Source organism: Malurus melanocephalus, unplaced genomic scaffold (genome assembly GCF_030028575.1).
Source record: "Malurus melanocephalus ecotype Western Australia unplaced genomic scaffold, MMel_1.1 scaffold_512, whole genome shotgun sequence".
Classification (NCBI taxonomy): domain Eukaryota; kingdom Metazoa; phylum Chordata; class Aves; order Passeriformes; family Maluridae; genus Malurus; species Malurus melanocephalus.
Genome location: NW_026623744.1, coordinates 251894 through 277925, shown reverse-complemented (window position 1 = coordinate 277925; position 26032 = coordinate 251894). Strand labels below are relative to the sequence as shown.

The 26032-nt window shown below is 40.4% G+C and overlaps 1 protein-coding gene across 1 annotated transcript in view; it reads left to right on the top strand.

Annotated features, from left to right (window-relative positions):
- Positions 1-25183, top strand: part of CRACDL (CRACD like) — a 42079-nt gene extending 16896 nt beyond the window's left edge. Inside the window, exons 3-11 of the mRNA XM_057381508.1 lie at positions 534-699; positions 3668-3803; positions 4164-4328; positions 4961-5029; positions 8443-8670; positions 10888-12466; positions 21727-21926; positions 23540-23672; positions 24521-25183. Coding sequence (XP_057237491.1) covers positions 534-699; positions 3668-3803; positions 4164-4328; positions 4961-5029; positions 8443-8670; positions 10888-12466; positions 21727-21926; positions 23540-23672; positions 24521-24666 — 2822 coding nt within the window. The 3' untranslated portion in view covers positions 24667-25183. The remainder of the gene's footprint in view (positions 1-533; positions 700-3667; positions 3804-4163; positions 4329-4960; positions 5030-8442; positions 8671-10887; positions 12467-21726; positions 21927-23539; positions 23673-24520) is intronic.
- The last annotated feature ends 849 nt before the right edge of the window (positions 25184-26032 follow it).

Below are 26032 nucleotides of genomic sequence, written 5' to 3'. Positions count from 1 at the left end.
GTAAATGAATACTTTGTAATCCATTGAATCTTGTAATTAGTATTCAAAATATTTTTGATGTATTACAAACCCAACRTTTTAAAAGCATTAGCCTCCTGACACTGTGCATTCACCTGCGTATGCCTTTTCTACATTTAAATTGGTTTTGGCAGCATTGCTCTTATCATCACTCTTTAGCTGGCTGAACAAAAGCAGTGCRTTTCCAAGTAATAATTTTTTTCATATCCCAGGCAGTTAAGACCAAACTTTTCCTTCACAGTTTAATTACCCTCAAAAGACAAAACTCAGTTAAGAATGATTCTACTATTTTTTTCTTGCGTCTCATAAACATTGCAATTCATTCTCTAAGATAACAGTAATTTCATACTATCAGTATAGTCTTGAAAGACATTAATACAAGAGTGGACTGTGTTGCATTTTCCAGGAAAAAAAACCCCACTTTTGCAAAAAAAAAAAAAGAAAGAAAGAAATCGTTATTGTTCAAAAATTTGCACATGCTGCTGGTTGCATCTTCTTTATGTTTCTTCACATAGGAAAGAAAAAATCAAAGTTCAAATCCTTCAAAAAGTTTTTTGGTAAAAAGAAAAGGAAAGAGACATCATCTTCTGTGAGCAGCAGCCTGAAGTTGTGCCAATCAACAAGTGATGTTGCAGCCTCTCATGACACACACATTAGTTATGATTCTGAAGATGAACTTGAGTAAGTCTTTGGACTCTGGCTGGTGAACAAATACAAAACTATTAGTGTTTGTAGATTAAAGACACACCAAAATTGCTTGCTCCCCTCATTTATAATCCTGTATTTTCAAACAGTTGCTTTATCCRGGAAAGTATGAAATTAAAATGGCTGATGCAAGACAAATCAGAAGGGAATTGGATGGGGTGCAACAAGAAATATTAACAAAAAAAGCTTTAATTTAATCATAAATAAGCCTTGGGTTATMATTTCAAAAGAATGTAATTCCCATCTTCAAAAATAAATTAGATACTCAGCTTATATCCTACCAGGATTGTCTTATTCCCCAAAAATAACTCCTAAGGATTGTTACGTAAATTTAGATGCCTGACCATTTATGCCAGGTTTTGAAAGCAAGGAGGAATAATGGGATGACTGCAACTGAAATCAGCAGGATCCAGAGGCTCTGAAGCAGTTTTTCCTCTGTATACTTGGAATTCTGACCTAAGGACAAATATCTGCATCTGAGTTATACAACCACAGATTCATAGAATGGTTGCAGTTGGAAGGATCTTTAGAGATCATCCATTACAACCTTCTACTTTAGTCAGGCATAGTTAGTTACCAGCTGCCTTCTATAATCCGAGAGAAGTCAGCATTACTAACAAAGCTTGTATCATCCTTATGTATGAAATAACCTCTGGATGTGCCTGTRTCTTCCCACTGAGTGCAAACAGGAGCCTGGGATAACCAACTCCAATGTAAATAGCTGTGATYTGATGTCTGAAGTTAGACCAGATGAGTCCCATCCTGTGTATCTATTTGCCTCTGAAAACCCTGTCTCCACTGAGACATTGCAARAACATTATGCATTATATGAAAGGTTACCATGAGAGACCTGGTGTAAACATTCAGATATGTCTCTGTATGGACAGACGGACTGAAGAGCCCCTTGGCTAACTAAAAAGCCAGTCCTTGCACTGGTGGATGTTGTGCCTTTCAGATCTTGCCCTCCTGGTCCTCARGCGAGAGGGGCTGTTATGCCCAGGAATGGGAAAGGGAACCATCCCGGCCATTTAAACCGACATTATTCATTGCGGCCACCAGGCAGCGCCAAACAACCAAAAGAAATTATTTACAAATCATTTTTTTTTTTTGCTTTGGTGTTTTGTTTTGGTTGTTTTTTTCATTATTATTATTTTTTTTCCCTCTCATGGCATTGGTAACAGTAATGTTAGTCTAGCTTGAAGCCCTAGGAGTTCTGGGCTGGCAGCACCAGGTGGTGTGTAATGTTGTTCGAAAACTTATTTACAAGATGTGGATGGCTAGATTTTCTTTCCTCCATGTACGGCTCAACAAGGTCATGTCTGAGTGGGTGCCATCTCTGGCTGTTCTGGCCATATTCCTGTGTTGTAATTGGAAGGGTTGTTACATCAATGTTCCTTAATATTTATTTAGACAGAGAGCAGGAAATTCTTTGAAAGGGAGAAAAATTAATTTGAACACTCTAAATCTGAGGAGATATGTGGGGTACCACCATTATGTGTCTGGGAGGGATGCATCTGCTAGAATGAGGAAATGAGGATGGAATGCYGGGATAAATGTGTGCGTGCAACAGCACTGCCCCGGTGGCTGCCACCCTTGTTAAATGTTGGTGTGTTGGGCACCACTGCAGCCCTGACTGGCACCTACTCCACAAATTGCTATAGATGTGTCTGACCTTGGATACATGGCAGAGATCACATTTTCACTTAGGTAAATTGTTCTTCTAATATCTCTAATGCATTAAGCAGAAGTGGCAGGCTTTCCTTCCTTCTGCAGCAAGAATGCAGATCAACTCTTTCCTGCTATTGTTTTATCAAATATATTTATAGCAGCCATTATGAGGAAAATGTTACTTTCTGCCATGTTTGTTTATGTTTGTCCTCAATGTCCCTATGACAGCAACTAGGAAACCCAGAAATCCAGTTCTTTTTTCTTTTCTGCTCAATTAACTTGATAGTTACATGAATTCAAACAATTCTGTATTCTGCTCACTTGATTGCCATTTCCTATCTCCCTGATTAAAAAAAAAAAAAAATTAAAAGGTACTCTTACCAAAAATGCTGTGTGCACACATTTCTCATCCCTGCTCAGTTAGGGTATGAGCTAAGCTGAGGAAAATGAGCACAAGAAACCTCCCAGCAGCTAGCTGTCTGTCTGTGGGCCTCCTCTACCATTCCCATAAGGAAACAAGGTTCTCATATCCCACATKCACCATTTGCAAAAGAAGTTACATAACATATGCATCAAAAGTAGGAAGCAGAATATGACAGAAACTGCCCACAAAGCATCTCCCACTTCCTCTAACTAGACCACAAAGATTGTCCATGAAAAAATGTGTCCCACAGGCTCGTAAGAGAAAATCTGAGGGATCTTGATATAAAGCACAGCACCTTTTAAGGATTTATGCATATGATTCCATGCAAGGACTACATTACCTGAAAAGTTTTTGCTAATGATCTGTATGGCAGAGATACATTATATGCTGTACCACATTTAGATAGTAAAATGTACTTGTTCTTCCCATAGTAATGGTCAGTTATTTGCAAGACATGTTCTTACATTAGGAAGAAGTCTCAGTACAGGCTCTTTTATGTGAACTCCCTTTATTTTGCACCTGGGCTTGCCTGTGGCACTGTGACACCACTCAGATGCTGGCTGCCACCCAAAGGGCAGTAGCTTTTTCCATAAGATGTAATTAATTTTCTGGGGTTAAACTGTCTTTAACCATGATTCAGTTTGTTACCATGACATATAAGAGCATTTAAAAAAATGGGTTGTTACTTAGATTACCCTGAATGACTGTATTGTATTCATGGAGAAATCTGGAATATTGTTTGTCATGTATGCTGTGCACATCTATCTCCCATTCCACATTCAATAGACCACTTGAGTTAAGATAAATGGCAAAAAATTTGTATGTTTTCACTCATTTATTATATTATTCTAGGACACATAAAGGCATTATGGGAAGCAGAGCTTTRTCACATGATAGCATTTTCATCCTTGAGACTGGGCAAGAGCCTGCAAGGCCAGTAAGAGTGTTTTCTCAAGAAAACATTTCTGATCGGATTAGAGCTTTACAGGTAATTTAATTTTTTTTTTTCAAATGCAAGGGATGGAATGTCTTTCCAGGCTTGATTTCTTTTGGGTAGTGTTTGTGGTTGAACATTTGATTAGTAATTTGTAATATCTGTCTGCAGCTTACATTAAATGTTGCATTTGTTAATTAGACAGGAGTATCCTGTCTTGGTTCGACTAAAATGATAGCAGAAAAACGGGTAGTTTATTTGGCTGCTTAAGAGAACATGTAAAATCAGATGTCCTGCGCCCTGAATCATTCAGTTGTGAAGTTAAAATAATGGTAACTCATTGACCTGAGCTARAAAATGGTCTGGGGAAACCTCCATCACTATCATGCTAATGTATTTTATACCATGCTGAAGATGAAACTCCAGCCTACCATGAAATTGGGACCTCCACCTCCATTTGGACTTCATGCAAAGCGAACAGAGGATGCTGGGACCAGTTCTGAAGATGATGGATTACCCAGGAGCCCTCCAGAAATGTCTTTGCTTCATGAAAGCCTAAACTCAGGCATGAGAACAAGAGTGAGTAGTTCCAGTATTGAAAAAAAACAAGTGTTTAATAATTGTTTTACTTATATGTGGAAGGCAGAATAAATTATTTGGTTTATGTATCACTATTTTACATCTGAACAATTCAGAAATACCTTACTCAAATTGGGAAAATGCTCTCTCTCTCTGTGTAAACAGCTACTTAGAACCTCGGTTCCTGCTACAGTATAAATATCACACCAGAAAATGCAGAACTAGGAAGACGAGTATGTGTTTGTGTGTATGCATGGTAATGCTGTGTTTTTTATAGAGACTACAGAGAGCTGACAGGCATTAAAAAAAATAAGGCTGAAAAATCTGTATTCCCCCTTGAGTATCTTAAGTGATAAGAGAGCTCTCTAATGTTCTTCTAGGTTGTCACTGGGAAAAGAAAYATAAAATAATCTGAAAGTGGATTTTTTAATGATAGTTTTKTTAGACATTATTTCATTCTTTATCTGCACGTCTTACACTTTATGTTTGCAGTGTCCTTGCTAATCCTTGACTATAGAGAAAAACAACTTACATTGTCAGTACCTTTGCGCACTTTGTGTAGATGGTTTCTGCGATTATATCCACCTTGTTTGTCATCTTTTACTGAATCTCTTCCTCATTCCATCCCACAGTTCTCTGACTCTCACAAGCACCTTAGCTCTTTGAGTTTAGCTGGAACAGGCAGTGAAGAAGAAGAACAGGTAACTTCTGCCAAATGTATTAAGGGATGAGCAATTATCCATAGTAGTTTTTAAAAGAAATATAAGAAATATTATTTTGTTGCCTGTCTTCTGCACAAAACAACTTCATATGTATGTAATTGCATGCCTGTGTGTTTGCTGTTTTAATGCCTGTCGGTCTAACATAAAAATTATGATTGCTTATCAATACAATTCTGATGCAAAGTACTCTCCCATTCATGATAATTAAGGTAACAGAAACTATCATATAAGGTAACTAGAAAATATCATATCCTTTAACAAGCTTTATGGACATGATGTAATCTCCAAGCACAACCAACCAGATTTAGTCACTGACAGTGTCTTTTTTTTAAAAAAGATGGGAAGGTGCTATAAAGGCTGTTTGAGTTGCATGCATAGGATAAGGGAGAAAGMTTCTTGAAGAGAAATCTGAAATCTGCCTGTGCTCTGGTTTAAGTGCAAAGTTACCTCACACTGACACAGAAAGTGTTTGCCTAATGACGTGGCTGACATCACTGCTTAGGAGTCTGAGTTCAGCCTTCAGTCGGATTCTGGCTGTGAATGTTGCTGAAATGATGTTTTTCAGAGCTTGAATATAGGCACATGGATGGCTTTCTTCAATCAGCAGCCAGCCGTTCTGGCTGATTAAAGGGCTGTTTTGAAAAGTTCTGAAGAGTCCCTTTTAGCTGTCCGCAGCTGGAGTCGTGGTGGAAACAACACAGGGGGTAGAGGAAAAAGCAGTTCCTAGAAATAGGAGGAGGGGTGGGGGGAATTGCAGAAATGAAATAGAGAAACTAGTCCTGAGCTGACCATTTCTTGGTAATTATGCAAAACACATTTCAAGACCAGCTGCACTAGGGCTCAGCAAAGATTTCTGGCCRTCTTAGATTCCACATGAAGCTGTTTGAAAAAACTGCTTATATGCAGTGCAATTTTAATACTTGAAAGCTGGCATGGGCTCACTGTAATTGTGTCCAGTCCAGATCCATGTTTGCTAAAAGAGAATTTATGTCTCCCTGTTGTTCTATTAACATTACTTTCTGACTCACTTGCTGCCTTCTGAGTCGTGGTGGTGACTACACAGTTGCTTAGCTTTTTCCACATGCTCCATTATTTATCTCAGAGTTCTCTTCATCCCGTGCCAGTTTGAGAGTGCAGCCAGAATGTAGCTCCATCTGAAGGTTTCCTCCCAAACCACAGGATCCACTACCTGGCATTTCAGAGAGATTAGCCCTGCTTCTAGAAATCAGAGGAGACAGGTCACAGGGCTGAGGAATTTTGCACAACACAACCCTGAGGTTTTGGGCAGCAGTGACACCTTGCTGCATCTTGGGAGCTTTCCTGGACTGAAGAAAGGAATCACAACTGTCCTGTCTGGACTTTAGGGATGGGGTTTCCTCATTGCCCTCCACCTTGTGCCACCCAGCATGGCCAGCTGAAGGACAACTGAGCCATGTGCACATGGCATTTAGAGAAAGGGGTCTGCCAGCTGTTTCCTTCTCCAGTAGGCTTYGTCAAAACCAGACTTCATGGGACAAACAACTTCTGCAGCTGGCTCAGAGCTGGCATTCACTCAGGCTGCTGAAACTTAAGTAAGAAACCAGATTTTGTATTTTCCAGAGTAATGGCCAACACAGAGCACTGCCAACGAGAAGACAAGCAAAGTTCTCGAGGAAAAGTAGGAGCCAGAAGAAAGGCAGGCAAATAATGWCGTGCCTTGAAAGAGAATAAGTGCTGTGTCATTATCATGGAGCTGAAATGTCAATGTATTCACTGTTAGGTGCTAATGTRTAATGCAGACACCTATCGTTTGTTGTACATTAGTCATGTTTGACTACTAGACTGCAGATATTGTAGAGTTAAAATTAATGAGGGCATCCATTATTCAGCATGTCTGAGCTACCTTCTTTYTCTTAAGTAGAAGGTACGATTAGAAGGTGTGGATCCAGCCTCTGCTAAAATCAATGGGAGTTCTACCCTGGCCATTGAGGAAGCTATAGCAGGCCCTCACTACACTACAGTGTACCTTTTGGCTGCACTGCAGATTGCAGAATTCTAATTGCAGAAAATGCCAATGCTTTTTCCCTCTCCCAAAATAAAATGAACACCAACCAGCATTCTGCTTCTCCCATCCAACCTCACTTCCAGAAAAAAAAAAAATAAAAAAAGAAGAAGAATGCCCACAGAAGAAAGAAAGAAAGAAAGAAAGAGAGAAAGAAAGAAAGAAAGAAAGAAAGAAAGAAAGAAAGAAAGAAAGAAAGAAAGAAAGAAAGAAAGAAAGAGAAAGAAAGAAAGAAAGAAAGAAAGAAAGAAAGAAAAAGAAAGAAAGAAAGAAAGAAAGAAAGAAAGAAAGAAAGAAAAAAAGAAAAAAAGAAAGAAAGAAAGAAAGAAAGAAAGAAAGNAAAGAAAGAAAGAAAGAAAGAAAGAAAGAAAGAAAGAAAGAAAGAAAGAAAGAAAGAAAGAAAGAAAGAAAGAAAGAAAGAAAGAAAGAAAGAAAAGAAAGAGAGAAAGAAAAGAAAGAGAGAAAGAAAGAAAGAATTACAAAGGAGGAAATCTCCTCCAAAGAAATGAACTGGAATTTGAAGCCTATCAAGGGAGCACTGTTAAGAGTTGTCAGAGGTCATGTTAACGCTTGACAAATAGTTTGGAAATAACATTTTGCCTATTTGCTAAACTGAATCCAAGAGAAAGGAGGAACTTTTCTAAGAGTCATTTTTAATAAATTTTTCAATGTCCTTTTTGCATCATTCCTGGGACTAGGGTAGTTTTTGGTGAAGCTCAYAGGTAAGCTGAATTCCAGCTTCCTTAGAGTACTACACCCCTTGCAGCATTCAGGACCTGTTTCTGGATGGGTTATTGGCCTCTAGTAGGAATTATCCATCACTTCTTTCCCCAGAATAATCTACTAATGAAATGTTACATTTCCATTAAATGCAGACATAAATTCATGAGGTAAAAACATAAGCTTACTTAAGTGTCAATGCCACTAATACTTGATTCTTTTCTCTTTAGGAAAGTATTGTAGAGTTGGAAGGGACCTGTTGACATATAGGAAGTTAAAGATGCTCAGCACAAAACAGCTGTGGGTAGGAGTCTAGACAAAGATGCTGGAGGACAGAACCAGAAAGGAAAATGGCTCTTTAGGTTCTGTAACTGACTGTTCTTTATAAGTCTGTCTTTTAAATTATGSTGGCCATGTATTTGTGTATTTTAGGTCTTCCAGATAGATGTGATTTGCTCCTGTCCACTGSACTGTATATCATGATATTCAAGCAGCTAAAAATGCAGAATTGCTAACACCAGCACATAAAAGAAATCAAAATTCTAATAAACATGGCTTCTAGAATTGTTATTTTCATGTCTTTCTTTTTCTGTTTGATTCTCMATTTGGGGATTTTTATTTTATTTTYCAGATTACATTGAGTTCTTCTAGATCTCGCTCTACAGATGGTCATCTGTTCACCAGGCATGGAAGTACCMAAACAGAATCGCCCCGAACATCTGAGAGCACCATTTCCCCTACAGCCAATTTTGACACTCCACCTGAACTTTCTGCTTTCTTGGATAATTCAGCTGCTAAACATAAGCTTTTAGTAAAACCCCGGAAGCAGAGATCCAGTAGAAYGAGAAATTTTTCTCAGGTATGTGTGAAAATAAAGATTCACTTYTGTTACAAACCCAGGAAGTTCTTGYTGGACTTTGTACTGCAAACTCAGATATGATAAAGTCAGTTTGCAGCATGGATATTCCATTGGGTTTTAACAGCTGTTATCTGATCCGTATCTGAAGTAGMCCCTAGGAGTGGATTAAATAATATGAGTTTACCTGTTAGCTCTTGATACAGCTGTTTACATAACTATTTCTTCTTAAATTCACCAATTTAATGTCCTGTTTGTGATGCAGAAATTGGACTGACTGCTTCATTTCTTACTTAAAAGATGTTTTTCAAGTGTTATGATAAACTTGCGTGCTTTTCCTAGTCTGGAATACCTTGTAAAATCTTGAGTTTTTGGGAGACTATTCATGGAGGAGCTGTTTTAAATTCCAAGGTATAAATAAACTTATATTTTCAAAAAGTGCAGAAAGAGTAAGTTTTTGGCCTATTAATTGGAGCCAAATGCTGTACATTGGGACTGTTCTAAATTCACACCTCTTCCAGCCCCAAAACTTGTAAATCCTTTGCATGCTCTACAGAGGTTTAAAATAAGTCTTAACAGAAACTCCCTCCCTGGCAAAATCAAAATGAAAGTGTATTATTGTTAAAAGGCTATTAACAAGTGCATACTATTAAAAAAAAAAACAAACCATTTAAAAAAAAAAAAATCCTTTAAAAATCCATTTATCTGATTCTTTGTCAAATCTTATGAAGGGCATAGCTTAGCTTTTATTCTTTCTTTCATTCCTTCCTCTCTTTTAGCACTAAAGTTTTCAGCATTTACTACAGTATTTTTATCTTATTGTTCGGGGCTTTTTTCCAATACAGTAAAACCATTAATTTGTCTTGCTTATTACCAGAAATATGATTGCCTCTGTCTCAAAATAGTTCTCAGCTGATATTCTGTAATTCCCCAATCTGTGAGTGACCTTTCAGYTCAGTAGAGCACCACTGTGAACAGCACAGTGATGAGGCCAGTTATTTAGAAAAACATGTAAAGCAATAATTCACTGATCAATCCTCCTCTTCCATTCTAACCTTGTTACTGAAATACGATTGCTTTGTCCAGGCTGCCTGTAAACTGCCAGCTGACTTAGCCCTTCTGAATTCCTACAGAGAKTGTTCACATATTTTGATAATACAATTTTTTGTATTTTTTTTTACCTGACTCTGCCTGTGCACCTTGCTTCTGGCTAACTGATATATTTTGCTTTTATGTTCCTGTGTAAATGGATTATGAATGCAGGTGGCATTGCAGCTCTGGGTTTGTTTTTTTTTTTTTTTTGCCATTGCATTTGCAAAACAAGAATTGCAAAAACCCTAAAATATCTTCAAAGTGAAGGTTTTGTGTTATTAGAATTAGGGCCTTCATCCAAAATATATATTTACCTAGCAAACTACGGTGAAACAGTGAGCTAATGCAGTCTCCAAATGAAAAGGCATATTCAGCAACTCAGTACTGTGCTTTCAAATAATCCTGTGTATTTAGCCTCACACCAAGTTTAGTTCCAAGACCTCACAGGTAACTTATGAATTTATAAACTTTTTAACTACATATGAATTTAGAAACTTTCATCAAATRGTTTAACTCCTGAAAGAAAAAGAAGACTTTTACACAAAGGAGGCAAGGCTGCAATGCTGTGTAACGGTGGGATTAGACACAAGACTGCCATACAGGGCAGATACTCRGCTGGAATGGAGTGTCAAAACTGGCTGGATTTGTTAGGCTTTTGCTCTTCCTTCCATGTACCCTTCCCTCTTCAGAGTAATGCTTTAGGGAGAATGAGTTGTTTTATTTTTAATGCTTGTGTGGAGTAGCAAAACACAAAGGGACATATTTTTCTCTTTCAAATGCTGCTTTTTGCCTAAGAGCAGCACAACGTAGGCAGTATGCTCTGGAGAATCAATTGCCAAGGACAGTCCAATGGCCATTGTTCTGCTRAACTTCCCATCTACAAAGGCATGAAAGCACTAGTTGTGCAGAAGGGAATGTCACTCATTGCTTTTATATTGGTTAAATGCATTATTCTGGGATCTACTTAATTAAGAAAGCATCCAATCTGTAGGTTGAATAAACTGCTAGCTCAGCATTGGAGACAAGTATTGTCTTCCTCTCTAAGATCTCAGTTGTAAATGTAATGATGAATAAGAAAAAAAAAATGAAGCACATGGTGATGGGACTTTCTGAATTTCTTTCTTACAGAGGACCCAGTCTGAATCTCTGACTGATTTGAGCTGTACCCCAGAGGAAGAAGAAGAGGATGATGCTGTATTCAAACCCAGCAATCAAGAACTGCCATGCAGCACAGCTGTAATGCAGAATGTGGCTTCCCAGCCAAAGCCCAGAACGCCTGAGGACCATCCCCCTGCTTTGAGAGCAGTGATGACTCAGCCTGCTTCTGAGTCTGCTGTTGTACAGGAAGCCCTGCTACCAGAGAATAAGCCAGAGGACTGCCAGCCAACACTGGAAATGACATSTGAGGAGTCTGAGTCCTCCTTGCTGACAGAAGGCAAAGACTTTGCAACTTCTTCCTACTCCAGCTCAGACAGAGAARTACAAAAACAAGAAGATTCTTCAGAAACACAGGTTCTGTTGTCTGGGGATGTGTCAATTAATACTTTAAATCAAGAAAATAAGGAGCTTCCTCCTGTTTTTCCAGTAAATAAATTACCATCTGAAGAAAATATTTCAGTCAGTGACAATAGTATTGTTTGCTTGAAAAGGTCAGAAGAAAATAAGCAGAAGGATGATCAGGTAGCTGTGGAAGTGCCCTGTAAAAAAGGGGCAAAGAAAGAGTTTGCTCTATTGTCAGAGTCCAGCAAGGAGTTTTTCATGGGTTCTTCCCAGCCCACAGACTCATTCCATGTTTTACATCCTGCTTCCCCAGGGCAGATGGGAACATCTACTTTTTGCTCTCTAGAGAAAATACAGACTGCACAGGAGGCAGCTGCTTCTGATAAGGRGAATAGTCAGTCACTGCTCCACAAGGAGGAGCAACGGGGGAAGGAGGCTGAAAAAGCAGTCAATGAACTCAATGCCTTCAGAAAGTTTTCTGTTTCCTCTGCACGGGAGAGACCAAGCACCAGAAGCCTACATTTCCCAGAAAGATCAGAGCTGGAAAGCCCATTAAATTCGGGATTCTTCCTGTCCAAAGCAAAGGTCTCCCTAAGAAATGAGAAGTGGCAAGAAGATTTTCAGAAGGGATCAGATCTGGATGAGGAAAAAAGTRGCAAGAAAAAGCAGACTTTGATGCCAGAGTCCTACACTGAGAACACAGGCCAGCCTTCAGAAATCTTGKCTGGTTGTGTTTCTCCAGCTGTTGATGCAGTACCAACGCCAAGCAATYCTTTGGTGGTATCTCAGAATCAACCAGTTTCTAAAGACAGAAGTCCTTTTCAAGTGAAACTTAGATCCACCTCACTGTCCTTGAAATATGGAGACAACTCTCCACCAGAATCAAAAGGGATTAAAAGATATAGTGCAGAATTTAATTTAGAAAATGAGGGATTTACTTCCTTTCTAAAAGGTGATAAGGCAGAGTTCAGAAAAACAGCCAATACAAATATTGGTGATTCTTTAAATGAAAAGATCAAACCCAAAGCAAAGTCCTCAGAACAGCTTAGTAGCAAACCTCCTTTGCCTAAAAAGCCAGTGTTGCAAAACATAACTATTCCAAACACTACTGCAAGCAAGGAGAAGCAGGACAAAGCTGTTCACTCTCCTGAATCCAGAAGTGAAGACAGAGACCTGGAGAAACAGTCCACTGTTTGTAAAGTGCCTGGTAAGTCACCCAAAACTTTATAAAAGTTACCTTCACTTGCAAAGAGTGACCTTACCCATGAGACAGTGTGAGGCAGCACTGTGGTGTCCATCTGGTGAGCATGAGCTGATGGCTCTGCCTTCACTGATGTTGCTCCCTTATTTTCCCTTTCTGAAAAGATTATCAGAAAGACAGCAGGGAAGAAATAGCAGTCAGAATAAGATATTTTAACCTCTGATTTTTGAACTTCGGGGCATTGTTTAAAGGATGTTCAAAGCGACACTCAAAAAATAAAGTACATTAGCAACTATTGGAAAACAGAAATATCAAGCCACTAAGTGTCCCCATTTAGAGCTGCTGCAAGGCAATTCAAAAGCCAAGAGAACATATTAAGTGTAGTGCCTTATGTGGGACAAGTGACTCAGAACCCTAGACCTTCATTTTCACCATTGTATTGAGGCAGAAATGCAGTGAGGCCTGTCACTGCCTGCCATGGTAAACACACCATTTATTTATTGCCTTCTGTGAGCTTTTCTTATTAATTTATCCATCTTTATCATTACTCATTCTTTATTTAAAATAAAAATTAACCCTGCAGCTTTTTGGAGTTTAAAGCCAGGAGAGATCATAGGATCATGTCTACTGCAGATTGCTAAATTTCACCTGGTTGTCTGTATTACATAATTGGGTTAGACCTTTGGAGACTAATATATTGTGGGCTACAGGCAGAAAACAGAAGAGACTGGAAGTGGCACCATTGTCTGAGGTCTTTGCATAACAGTAAACAAGTTAGGTGAAGCATGCTGAAGCRATTCTATCAGGAGACCTCTGCTCTTCGCTTCAGAGAACAGCCAAGAGGGGAAAAAAAAAAACCTTTAGGTCTTCTGATACGTGGAAGAAAAGCCTCCCCTGTCTTGGACCTGTCTGGGCAYGGGTTTGATGTTAAGAATGAGAGAAGATGCTGGCCAAGCAAATTATAAGGTTTCTCTGTGCCACTGCAGAGCTTTCCCCCATCTGATTCTGACRATGACCCCAATCTTCTCTGACTGGGGTCAGTCTCTGAGCTCTGGAGTGGGGAAACAYCAAGCCAGAAGAAGATCTCAGGGCACAGGAGGTCACCTGTCCTCCAGGGGCCCCAGAGGCAACTTGCTGGAAGTGCAGAGGGGAAAATGTCTTTAAAAGGACCTGGTTCATTATTTGTAATGATGCCCAAATCTCTGATGGATTGAGATTTTGGAGAGGGTCATACTGGGACAAGAAAGGAGGAGAGCTAGCATAGTAGGGTTGTTCTGGCAGGATACTGAGGAAAGCAGTGGGAGTGCCAGTGCTCCTGAACACAGCCCTTTATCACATCCCTCTTACCAAGTCCCAGAGTGCCTGCAGATGGAGTTGGGTGAAGGACAATGAGTGGTGGAGAAGGAAGAAGGGGAAGAAATGAAGCCAGGGAGCACATCTCTCCTCCAGGCTTTTCCTGTGGCWCCTCAGCCCGTGGGGTGAAGGAGACTCCTGCTCTGTGATGCAGGACTRCCCTCTGCAAAACAGGATCTGTGGGTGAGAGCTGTGCCTCARTCTCCCTGGTAGGGATGCATGCACCTAGAATTTGAAATACAATTAAGAAGCCCTGTTGTTCCCCTCCACTTGAGAGTATTACACCAAGKCTGTATGGCCTGAGGTTGTTTAAAATGATGGGTTCAGATTGGTCTGTGATTGGAAATTGTTTTCATCCTTATCTATTGCCCCATTTATTAGATCAGCTGAAGCTAAAAGTTTTGCTGTGACAACTTCCCATCTATTTCCAGCTTTGGCCCACCTCTTCTGAGTTACAGCAGCTTTAGCGGGAGAAATTGSACAGTGACCCCAAATGTGATGTTGCTCTGTGAGGTATAGGAGAGCCATGGGATGCCATGAGGACTTAGCAGGGCAATAGCCCTGCCCAAACATTATTTTAAGCTCTTTCAAAAGTTTCCTTCAGCTTGGTGAGTCAGTTGGGTTTGCAGCTGCAAACAGGAGAAATCTGACAAGCATGATCAACACAGCCCTTCATGGATCATGTGTCTTATCAGGCATCTCTGGCCTCCTGATCTGCCTGGACATCCAGTTTTTTTTTTTTTTTTTTTTTTTTTTTTTTTTTTCCTTACACCCACGCAACCTTCTCTTAGCCCTTGAGTTCATCAGCCCTTTCAAAGAGCTGTGGTCACCATCAGCAGACACTTTATCCTGTCAGGAAGTTTCTTCCCACTGCATGTTAGGAAAGTCCTGTGCACTGAACAAGAAGAAAAGCTGTGAAATGGCGATGTAAGGAGAGGCAGTTCCCTTCTCATGTACACTCATTTCAAAAAAGTCAAGTTTGCTGTGTCATAAAGTCAGCGGGAGTAACGTGGTTCATTCAGTTCAAATTTTGGCTTTTCAAAACTCTTGGTACCAAAGGAACAGGAGGGCTGGTGGGATGCCAGCTTACCACCCCAGGTGAAAGCAGCACTCCTGCTCCCCAGAGCTTTCTGGGGAACTTGTGAGGGATTGCTTTGCCTCTGTTGGGCTGTGAGGAGGCACTTTAAGGTCTGTGTGAAATTAGTCACCCCAGGAGGAGTAATTTTTAAGTTTCTGGAGCTAAAAGCACAAGTCCTTGCAAGATTTAAAAGGTTGAGCTGTGTTGTTTGGAGTTGATACACTTTGCTATAAATCCTGTAAAGGGCAGGAACAATTACCATATGCTAACAGGTTATTACAAGAGCAAAACCATAAGCAATTCTTCTGTGAATCTGCATCTTAGGATATACAGAAATCAGTGACTGAGGAGCTGTGTTGGGGAGACATCCTCTAAAAAGAGAAAAAGAGTTCAGGGAAGAATGATGGATTTATTGGTGAATGAAATTGGTGTGTATTGTCTGGCAAATACAGACTCTGAAATGACAAGAAAAATGTTTCTCTCTACATCAAAAAGTCATTGCTTTAATGCTGTCCTGGTCAGAGCTAAAAAACAAGCTGTCTTCTTTTGTTCTTTTTTTTTTTTTTTCCAAATGAAGTTGCTTTTTCAGTTGTGTCAGGCTATTTTGAAACATAGCTGCTTTTCAGCGGTGAAATAGACTTTGATGCAAACAGCAGTTTCTTGTGTAAAAAAGACTCTTCTGGTATCAGTGATATAGATCCAATCAAAAGTCAAATACCTCACAGAGCAGCTTAGGGAAAAAAGAAATGTAGGAAATACTTAACTGGATCTTTTAGAACAGCTTTGTCTAAAATTAAGGAATTGGGTATGCATACTGACATGAATGCATGTAGTGCTTTAATAAACAAAGGAAAGTATGTAGGCCAGAAYATTCTAAATGCTATATGCATTTGTAAAGACCTTCTTAAAATAACTGGAGTTTTATAAATGAGCAAAGATACAACAGTGTGGAATTAAATATGCATACGTAAGCAGTGTTATAAAAAATGACACTTACATACAGAGGGTGTTACCTCCCTGTGTAAGTTGTTTGGATTAGTTTTGGGTATGTTTGCTTTTAAAACACTCAGGGAATCCACAAGCTAGTTGCTGTTAGTGCTTGCTGTTAGTGGTTTGACTTTCAAAGGACTCTAATATTCTGGCTCTGACCTTTTGCCTGCACAGATGTACGGCAACAATAACCACTCTTTGCMGTCCTTGCAGGCAGAAGATGTTCTTTTCCAGGTACGAGACTTACATATCATAAATAACCTCTGCTACAATTTGTGTGCACAGAAGCTTTTAGATTTAAAGAAAACAGATCTCAGACTTAAAGAAATCTGAGGCCATCTCTAAAAAAGATGAAGTTAATCCCTAAATCTCAGGGTAAGGGCTCAATATGTCTTTGCTGTGTTTATCCATATAAGCAGCACACACAGAGAGATAGATTTGAATACATGAAGTGTATCTGYCTGTCAATAGATAGAAATAGGTGTGTTTTTCTCTTTCACTTTCTGTGTGTGTRTGTATAAACGCATGCACAATAACAAGTCAGTCATAGCTCCCTTTGTACATAAAGATTAATGCTTTATCTTCATCTTATTGTTCACACAGTCTAACACACATTACAGGATAATATCCAAATATCAATGAGAAGTGTACACATTTATTTCCAGAATATTTAGGCAGAAGAAATTTCATTTTTAAGATCAGAGCTGTAATCTGAAGGAAAAAAAAAAAAAGAAAGCTGTTTTAGTAAGATACTAAGGGAAACAAATGGCTGCATTAAATGGGGTTGCAGAAGGGGAATGTCCCCCCTCTACAGGACCACTGAGTCAGCCAGTCCTGCTGCTGTCAGACCCAGTGGAGGAGAGCTCAGGGGATTCTGACCTGCAGGAGGGAATTGAGAAGGTGGCTGTGGTTCACTTGGCTTCAGAGCCTGCCCTCTGGTTGGTCTGGAAGCAGTGTAAGTGGTGAAAAATGCAGACAGAACAGATGACCTTGTGACTGTCCCGTGTGTGTTTGGTGGCTTTGGGGAAGACATGAAGGGAAGGCTTCAGCAGCCTCTGGGTGTGGTTTCARGTGGCAGCAAAAGACCTCAGCAGCCTGCATTAATTGCTGGTTTTAATACATGGTGACATTATGCACAGACTGGTTTGACRAGTTCTGACCTGCAATCTTTCCATTGTTGGTAGCTTATCCCAATGGGAAGAAGGGTCTCTTCTCTTTCAAAAAAGCCCAAGGCCAAGCCAGCTCTAAGGAAACCAGTGAAAGATGCAATCACGAGGTTCACTGTGAATGAATGAGAGACAAATTGCTGCCAGCAATATCCTTTATTAGCTTATGAAGTTATTAAGTAATGAGTTGAATAGTACATTGTTTAAAAAATACATGTTGTAATATGAAATGAAGAATATGATTTAGATTTCAGTTTTATTSAGAAAATCTCCCAAGAGTAACATGGAAGGAAGAGGCTCAGCCCTGCTTTGACAAAGGAGAAATGAAACACAGGGCATTTGTGGTGGCTGCGGTCTGTCAAACCTGGCTCAGCTTCGGACACAGGATGCCACTGCTTGCATTTTGTATGGTTATCTCCCTAGGAGGGGCATTTACCAGTTGGAAGTTTCTGTGCCAGTTGCTGTGCATGTGACATGCAGCAGAAGCAGGATTTAAAATCATCCTTTTGAGTACTTTTGGTTCCACTCCAGCTACACAGTTCCTTAAATGCTGTGCCTTGCCACGTGGTGAACCATAAAACCACGTGGACTATCCCATGACTAGAAAAGACAGAGTTTGTTCAAGGAAATCAGTCACAAACTAAGGAAGATGTGTGACCAGCACTTCCCTTGAGAACAGTCACTTCCTGAGAAAGCTTTTTGCCTCTTTATGTCCCTTAGGGTACCAAGAGCTTCGTAGGACAGTCTCAGGCCACCTTAAACTGCCAGCTCACTTCACCATATGATCTCCTGGATTACTTCACCACCTTTCATCCTTCTGGCTGGAACAATGGTGCATGTATAATGCCAAGAAACCTTATCTAATTGGAGGTGGGAGGATGTAAAGGACCTCTGGGCAATGGGAGAGATAATAAATAGTGAATATGCCTCTTCCACCCCTTACARTAATTCTGGCTGACAGAAGAGGTAGCAAGTCCTGTGTGGGTTGCATCTGATGTTTTTTTTCTGAAGATAAGGCATTTCCCCTGCCTCAACTGCCTGTCTGGCTTTCTGCAGCAAAGACTCTCAAAGGAACAAGGGCAGAAYGTAATTGCTTAAAGATGCAAGAAAGCCTCTCAGAACCAGATCAGCTCTTGATCCTCTGTAGGTGATACTACTCTGCTGTCCCAAGTTGCCCTGCACAGATATATATAAAATCTTCAAGATTATCRTAAAGAGCTTTTGTTCCTTACTATCAAAGGGACATTTGGATACCATCTCTTATGGAATGGTACTTGGCTCTAATTTAGCTGCCTTATAATTGGCATGACTAGGATGTCTGGTATCTCATCAGGGAGAACTGTCTGTAGAGTAAGGGTGCTTGATACCTTCATTAAAGTGTCTGCTTTATGAAAAATATTGTAATAATATCAGCCTCCAGACATATCACTGCAGGACTGGGAACCCTCTTGTACCAGACAATGCACAGTGAAATAACAGCAAGATGAATCCTAAATTCATGAGGATGATAGAGAAATGCAAGCACAGGTAGCAATAAGACCATAACATGTAGTGCAGTAAACAGAGCCTGGGCATTGYAGTCATTTTGTCAGTGTGGATTTAAAGCTCCTGTGGTGTGACAGGGAAAATGGGAGAAAACACAAAGGGGGATTTGGAATCACAGCAACTAAGGTGTGCATCTCTAGCAGCATCAAGGCAGAAGCCAGGTTCTCAGTATCATCAAAAAGTGTGGGTGGATTGAAAAGGACCTTTAGAATAAAGGCTTTAGAGTTTTTGAGCAGCAAGACATTACAGATGGTGAAAGAAGGTAAGGATGTGGTGGAAGAGGGTKCCAGTGGTGGTGTGTCTGCAGTTGTACAGCCAGAGAGCTGTTCCTCAGCTCTGAGGAACACTGGACATCACCTTTAGTGGTGGCAGCTGATCTGTACCRCAGGAATGCTTTGGGAACAGATGAAGGGTAGCACCTGGTTTTACTGGGAATGCACTAATAGGTCCTTCCCAAACAGTCCACCACAGTGGTGTGGATGGGTGCAGATGGGTTTAGGAGCATGGCTTACAAGCAAAGGAGAGAGTGTGATGGCAGATGCATTAGCAGACTTCACATAATTTCAACATTGTGGGTTTACTTATGAAGATCCTAATGAAATTTGTCCTAAGATACTTAGAGAAGATGGGCTAGTAATCCTTGACTTGCTGGCTTATCTTGGAGAGCTGTGGAAGTTAAGGGGCACTGACTGATGTGTACAGTAAACCGCTCCCGGTGAGGTGATGCAGTCCTTCCATGTCAGCTGATGCTAACTCCATGTCATCTCAAATGCCAGTTCTGAGCATCATATTTGAAGAAGATTTGAACCAAACTAGGACAATTCCTACAAGAGTGATAGAGAGAATACAATTAATCAGAAAAGTATAAAAAAAATAGGGAAACATGGTCTTCAAATGCATAACAGGCTGTTGCAAGGAGACTATGAGTAATCTGCTCGTGTCCATAGTGTGTAGGAGAAGTAGTTAAGGATTTAAATTAGAGCAAGGAAGATTTAACTTACCCAACAGGCTAAAAAAAACATAGAAAAAAAAGAGCTGTGCCATGGATATGTTGCCTAGGGAGACTCTCAGGCCTCTCCTGTCTTTGGAGAGTTAGATAGATACTTTGTGAGGAAACAGTTTCCTTTGTGAGGAAACAGTTTCTATGAAATTGATCTTTCAGCTGATCTTGCCTTGCAGTTGAAGGATAGACTACATGACATACTGAGATCTCTCTCAGCCTTATTCTTTATCATCCTGTAAAATGAGATAAAAATGAAGCAAGGAGAGCCAGTGGAAAGCAAAAAAAGACAGTGATGGGAAAAAGATGGGAGGAACAACTGTTGTCATATGAAGATGGGGGTTAGGTGGGATGCAGAGAATTGGAGTAAGATGCTGTGCAGAAGGGAGGGAAGCTCCTTAAGTGTTCAGGAGCCCTGTTTTAGCTGTGCATTTGCACAGCTGGACTTCTGGCTTGTTTCTTCTAGAGGTTTTCCTGCAAGATTGCATGAGGTGAATGTGAAGGAAAATGCAGGCATCAGCTGACAAAACATCTTGCTTTGGCATTACTGCAGGGGGTTTTTCTCTTTTTCATTTTTTAGCTGACATTGGCTTTACAATATTTTCTAGTTCAAATAACTACTGTCTCTCTGGTGAGGTATAAAATGACTTGAGAAGATCCCTGAGCAAAGTAAGTTTGTTGGCTTTCATAATACGCCTGTGTTGGCAGACTCCAGCTCTTGAGAGAGCATCATCCCTTTCATCTCCTATGTCTTCATGAGGCACCTGAAATGGGGCCTCAGAGACATTTGCCTGCTTTCCTGATCAGGGCCACATTCTGCTGAACTAGACCACAGCTCTCCAGAAATGTGTCTGAGAGCTCCACAGGGTCCTGTGCCTGGCTCTACATCAGCAGAGCAGCTGAGCCCCGAAAGAACTCTAGGGCAGTAACCCTTTCTGGCTGAGTCTTCCTCCTCCCAGGTCCCTGACCAGGATGCTGACTAGATAGCAAACTTCTCCTAAGAGCAGGACCACACTTGATTTGAGCATGAGAAGCTTAACTTCTGCTCTGAAAGAGCCTTCTGTAAATTTTGATATATCAGTGGCCAGAAATGGTTGGGAAAGGTAAAATCAAACTTCCTGTGTCTGAGATTGTTAGTCCTGTTCTTATTCCTCTTAAACTACACAGAAATATTGGATTAGYTTGAAAACTCAGTTTTGCGTTCAGTGTGAGTCAAAAATTGAGAACTGGGGGAAGATGGAGCCAACAGAGCTGCTGATGCACTTCTCTTGACCGAGTTCTGTTCAGTGACTAGATAGGATTTCCCATCACAGAATATTTGAATACAGGGTATTTCTCTTGCCCATAACCCTTGATACTGCATGTTGTTAGGTAGCAGTTGTGAGGTCAGCAGGGTTGCACTTTTGACTTTCTTCTCCAGAAATTGTTTTTTGTGWCACTGAAGTCTCAGTTCTGGTTAAGCACGATGGAAGTTCTTGGCCCCAGTGAAGAGCATGCTCAGTGTCAGCAGGCCTAAGTCAATGTAAATGTCACATCAGAAGACCAGGAAGTCATTCTGTGGTTTTAGCAGGATTCTGTGTGCTCAGACACCACAGACTGCACAGGCACCCATGGCACTTGCACAGTGCTGGGAGCAGGGGTAGGGGGTGGCTGGAAGGCAGGAACCAGACTAAGGCACGGGCTGCTGCTCCATGGGCATAAGGAGAGCAGGAGCCAAGGGCAGCCACACTGGGGAACAGGCTGCCTTTGCAACACCACAGTCCCTCTGTGTCCACCTTTGATTTGGCTGCTGCTTGTCTCTAAGATACCAAGGAAGAGGGAGCAGAAGGGGCAGACCTTGGGAAATTGGTAGATTAATGAGGTTTGATTCATGTTTCTRCATCTGCCTCATGTGAGGGCAGTGACACTGTGACTCCAGCTGAACCAAGATGCAAAGCATTTCCCCACCAGTAGAATGATAACTTAAACCTGTGAGCACAGGAAAATTGCTTTCTGGAGACCAGACTAAACAGAATTCCTATTTATCCAGGCTGGTTTCATATCCTGGGACCAATCAGCATATTGAGGAAGTATGAGCTGAAGCTGATTACAACTCTTTTTCCTATAACCATGTACATAAATAATCTGTCAACAGAGAAAAGTGTGCCTTCTCCCGTGGCTGCTGGAGACTCTGGAAGAGATCCCGACACTCCTACAGAACCAGCCTGGATTTCCATTGCAAGGCAAAAGCAGAGGGGCATGCAGCAGGAGAAGGAACTCGACAGAGAAAAGCTTGTGGCTCCAGATAATAAGTCAAACACAGAGAAACAGAATAAAGGAAAGGAACAAACAGAGGTACTTGCAGTACAAATCTCTGATGCTTTCGTATCACCTCCTGTAATATTCTTTGGATCTACTGCTGTGTTACCAGTCATGCCATAATGACTACAGATACTTAATSAGTGTAACTATAAGTAACAAGGACACTGCTCTCATATATTTAGATTCAGAGTTCTCTGTTCAAATATGTGATTTCGTATTTCAAAAAAATCCTGGAACTATGTGAGATGTGTAAAACTTCTTGGCATGCCTACCAGATCTAACATGTGGATTGCATGCTAAAATATCCAAAATGAGGTGCTAAACTGTAGTCTCTGCTCTTTCTCAATGCAGAGGAAGTATGTTCTCTTTAACTACCCTTCTAAGCACAGCCTTTCATTGAACCTCTTACACCTCCTGACTGATTTAACACTGAATGAACAGCTTGGTCCCAGAAGCTTCTAGGTAACAATTTTTAGAGCCTTGAGAAGTGAAATAGAATAAAAATAACTTCTGCATTTGCAGAGAGTGCCAAGATATAAATTCTAGTTCCCTGTATATGGATAATTCAGAAGACCATGTGGTGCCGTGGAATATGGGCTGACACTGCCTCTTCAGAGATCCCATGCAAAACCTGTAGCAAATGATCTTCCCAGATGACAAAGCTGTGACAGCAGAAGTGCTTGGCATGAATCCAGAACACTGTCCTGCTGCCTGCTTTGCATCCTGCACAAATAAGAACCATGCTCTGATGCAGGTGCATGTGTGTCCTACACCAGTATACCATTCCCAGGGCAAATGGCCTATTTTCTTGCTTCAGGTGGTATTGCTAGAACTCCTGACAAGTGTATTATATCCTGGAATAACGGAAGATTTCTAAATGACGAGAAAATAGCAGTGGTTAAATTAACAAGAAATAACACCTAATGAGATATGTAGGCAAACTTCTGAACTGCAGTAATGCCCAACATAATCCTAAAATACAGTTTCTATGTCAGAACAGGAAACTCCAGATTTTAGCTGGCAATAATCCCTGAAAATCCTGCCATGCGTTTTATTTCCCTATAGCAGCTAACAGAGAAACATGCCAAGATGCTTCTGACTGCAGCATGTGAGGCTTGGTGCCACTGTACTACTCCCACTTTCTCTTTCTCCCACATGGTGCCAGGCACTATCACTTCAGGGTAGTTTTTGATACTGGCAAGAAAATCTATTGGAGGATGTGTTTGATTTCTCTTTATAAAAAAAAAAAATCCATTTACCATCAACTGTCCAAAAATACAGTGCCCTAGCCCACAAAATTTGGGAGACGGATGAGAGAATGAGGCTGTTTCCAAATCCTATGTGTGCTAGTAGAGATGAGCAAAGGACTTCAAATACATTTTGCCGTGGAGACTATAATTATCTTCTCGTACCATTATGAATAARAGATAGAGAGGGATAGTTTTAATTTGTAAAATTGAGTAGTATCATGGATGTTAACATGAAAACACCTGAACTTTCTGAACAGGTATCAGCTCAAGGGAGAGGATTGGGATCAATGTCTGCTGAACTGTGGCAGGCACCCCATCCACTACCTTTGCTCAGGTTCTTCCAAACTGAACTCAATCTCCCTGCATTACTTGGATTTTCTCCCTCTCTGTGTCTAGGGGTCAGTGAAGCAACAATGGAGCAAACCTTCACACTTGGCACCTAAAACCGCCTCTGAAGAGCAGAAGAAAGACACGAAGTCTGAAGTGAAGCCCCTGCTGAGAACYAATTCACTGTCACAATATGTCCCCGGTAAGAAAAAAAATCCTTAAAATGTAGGCTGTTACCTCATAACCTTGTCAGAAGAAATCCTGATTGAGTGTGCTGCAAAAGGAGTAGGGACTAGATCTTAATCTGTTCCTTAGCCCCACATCAGCCAGGGCAAACAGTTTTCTCAGCACTCACATGTGGGGTTTTATTTGGTGCCATGTTCTTTTGATCAGTTTAATTACAAACAAAAGATTAACAAGGGGTAGCCAAAAACTAATGTTGAAAGAACACTAGTTGAAAGAAATGTGAATCAAGAATTCCTGGCTCTTTCACAGGATGGAGGCCCAAAAGCACTATTCCAGTGTAAAATGTAAGCAAAAATATTTCCAATAGCATTTAATTTAAATGTGGCTTCCTCAGCAAGCTGGAATGATGTGATCACAAACTGTCTGACCATCAGTCCTCCCACAGTGAGTTTGCTGTAAATCTCTTTGGTAAATTAAAATTTGAAAGAAGGGCAGAAGTTTTTAAGTAAAAAAAAATCCTGTGAGTTGGGGGCTGAGTAAAGGAGGAATTCACAAGTGAATACTTTGGCTAATGAAAAGACTCTCTCTTCTTTGGCCTGGGTGTTAACTTAGGGCACAGTAAGGAATCCAGGCCATCATGTTGAGTTTTGGTAAATTTAGGGATCAAAAGATATTAGTGATGAGAAAAACATTGTATTATTTAGAGCAGAGTGGTAATTTCCTCACTGACTTACTGCAGAAGAAGGTTCCATGTGAAATGTGAAGATTTCCTACCACAGAGCCAGGCATGGGAAGATTTTAATAAAAGAGGGTGTTTAGTTGCACAGCAAGTAAGTGTTAAATGTCTATGTGTTTTATTCACAGTAGCTCCATCACCTGCACTGGTGGATAAGGAGGAAATAAGCCACTTGAAAAAAGCCAGCAATGTTGCTCCAGACCAGCCATCATGGATGGAGCTGGCCAAAAAGAAATCTCAAGCTTGGAGTGATATGCCACAGATTATAAAATAGAATGATGCAAACAAGTAGCATCTTTCATTATTAAGTCAACTACTTAACTGAACTCCTGCAGACCAGCTAATCACAGTGAAGAATCTCTTGATACAGAAGGGTTTTATTGTACAGCTGTGGAGAAAGAAAGTGTGCAATAGGTGCAGTCAAAAAGTTTACCTTCAATTTTGTAGCAATCAGAATTGYAATGGCAATGGATTACTTAAATTATGCTAAGGGTATACTTACACTTTGGAAAATAAAACTTTTGCCTTACATATTTCGTGCATTTTCTGCTTTTAATGATGTTTGCATCCAAACAGGATCTTTGCTAAACTTTACTGARCTTCCGTTGTTGCTGGAAAATTCTATTTGTTATGGTTTTCTCTGTTTACATTTATAAATTGTGCACTTACATCCTGATTCTGTTGATGTGTTTCACTGGAACCATGTGACACACTTTCTACCAAACTGTTAGGTCCACAGAGATATTTGTGAATAGCTGCTAGTGGGTAATCCATTAAAATGTTTGCCTAGCTGAGCCACTGGTACAGTTTCTGGGTTAGATTGCATTTCAGGAGGCACAAATATTCACATTTATGTGTGACCATGAAAAAAAATTCTTCAGTTCTTTCTGGAAGCAGCCTTGGTTGCACAATGCTTGCAAGCAGGCAAAGGAAGRAAGGAGCAATATGGAAACTGAACTGCAGTTGGAAACTCATCAATGCATTCACAGTTGCTTTCCTGCCTGAATTCATCTGGCTGCAGCTGGCTTTCCTTTCTGTGAATCCTCATGCCCAGTCACGAGGGTGGCATTAGTAACAATGAAGTATGAATTATTATGAATTTAATTAAAAACTAAGAACTGTAAATCCTGGAGCTAAAGTCCAAATTGAAATGCTGGGGAAAACTGCAAATTTCATCACAGCATCAGCTTCACATATCACCCCCCACATAATCTTAATTCTTCTCATTAAAAACCAGTAACATACAGACAGCACGTCTGWACTTGACTGCCTTTACATAACGTCCTCATGCTCATTGGCCTGAGTCTCCCCCACCAGTTTGTGACTCCCACTCATGAAGTCTCCTAGGCTCTTCACCTTCGCTTGTTTAACAAGATTGACAAGATAAATTATTTGCTGCTGATTGACTGAAACGACTCTGAACATATTTTAAGACCTTCCTACGAGTTACAGAAGCAAAGGACCTGTCATGTCCCACTGCCAAGACAAGCATTTTGTWTTGTGTGTGCACAGGTGAAGCACTACTCTAGCACTGCAATCCCTAGRTTTATTTATGTTTATATTTGTGATTTTGTTTTTCTTGTCACATTACATTCCCTTTGGAAAAATGTAGAGASACTTCAGAAAACATAGGATTTTCT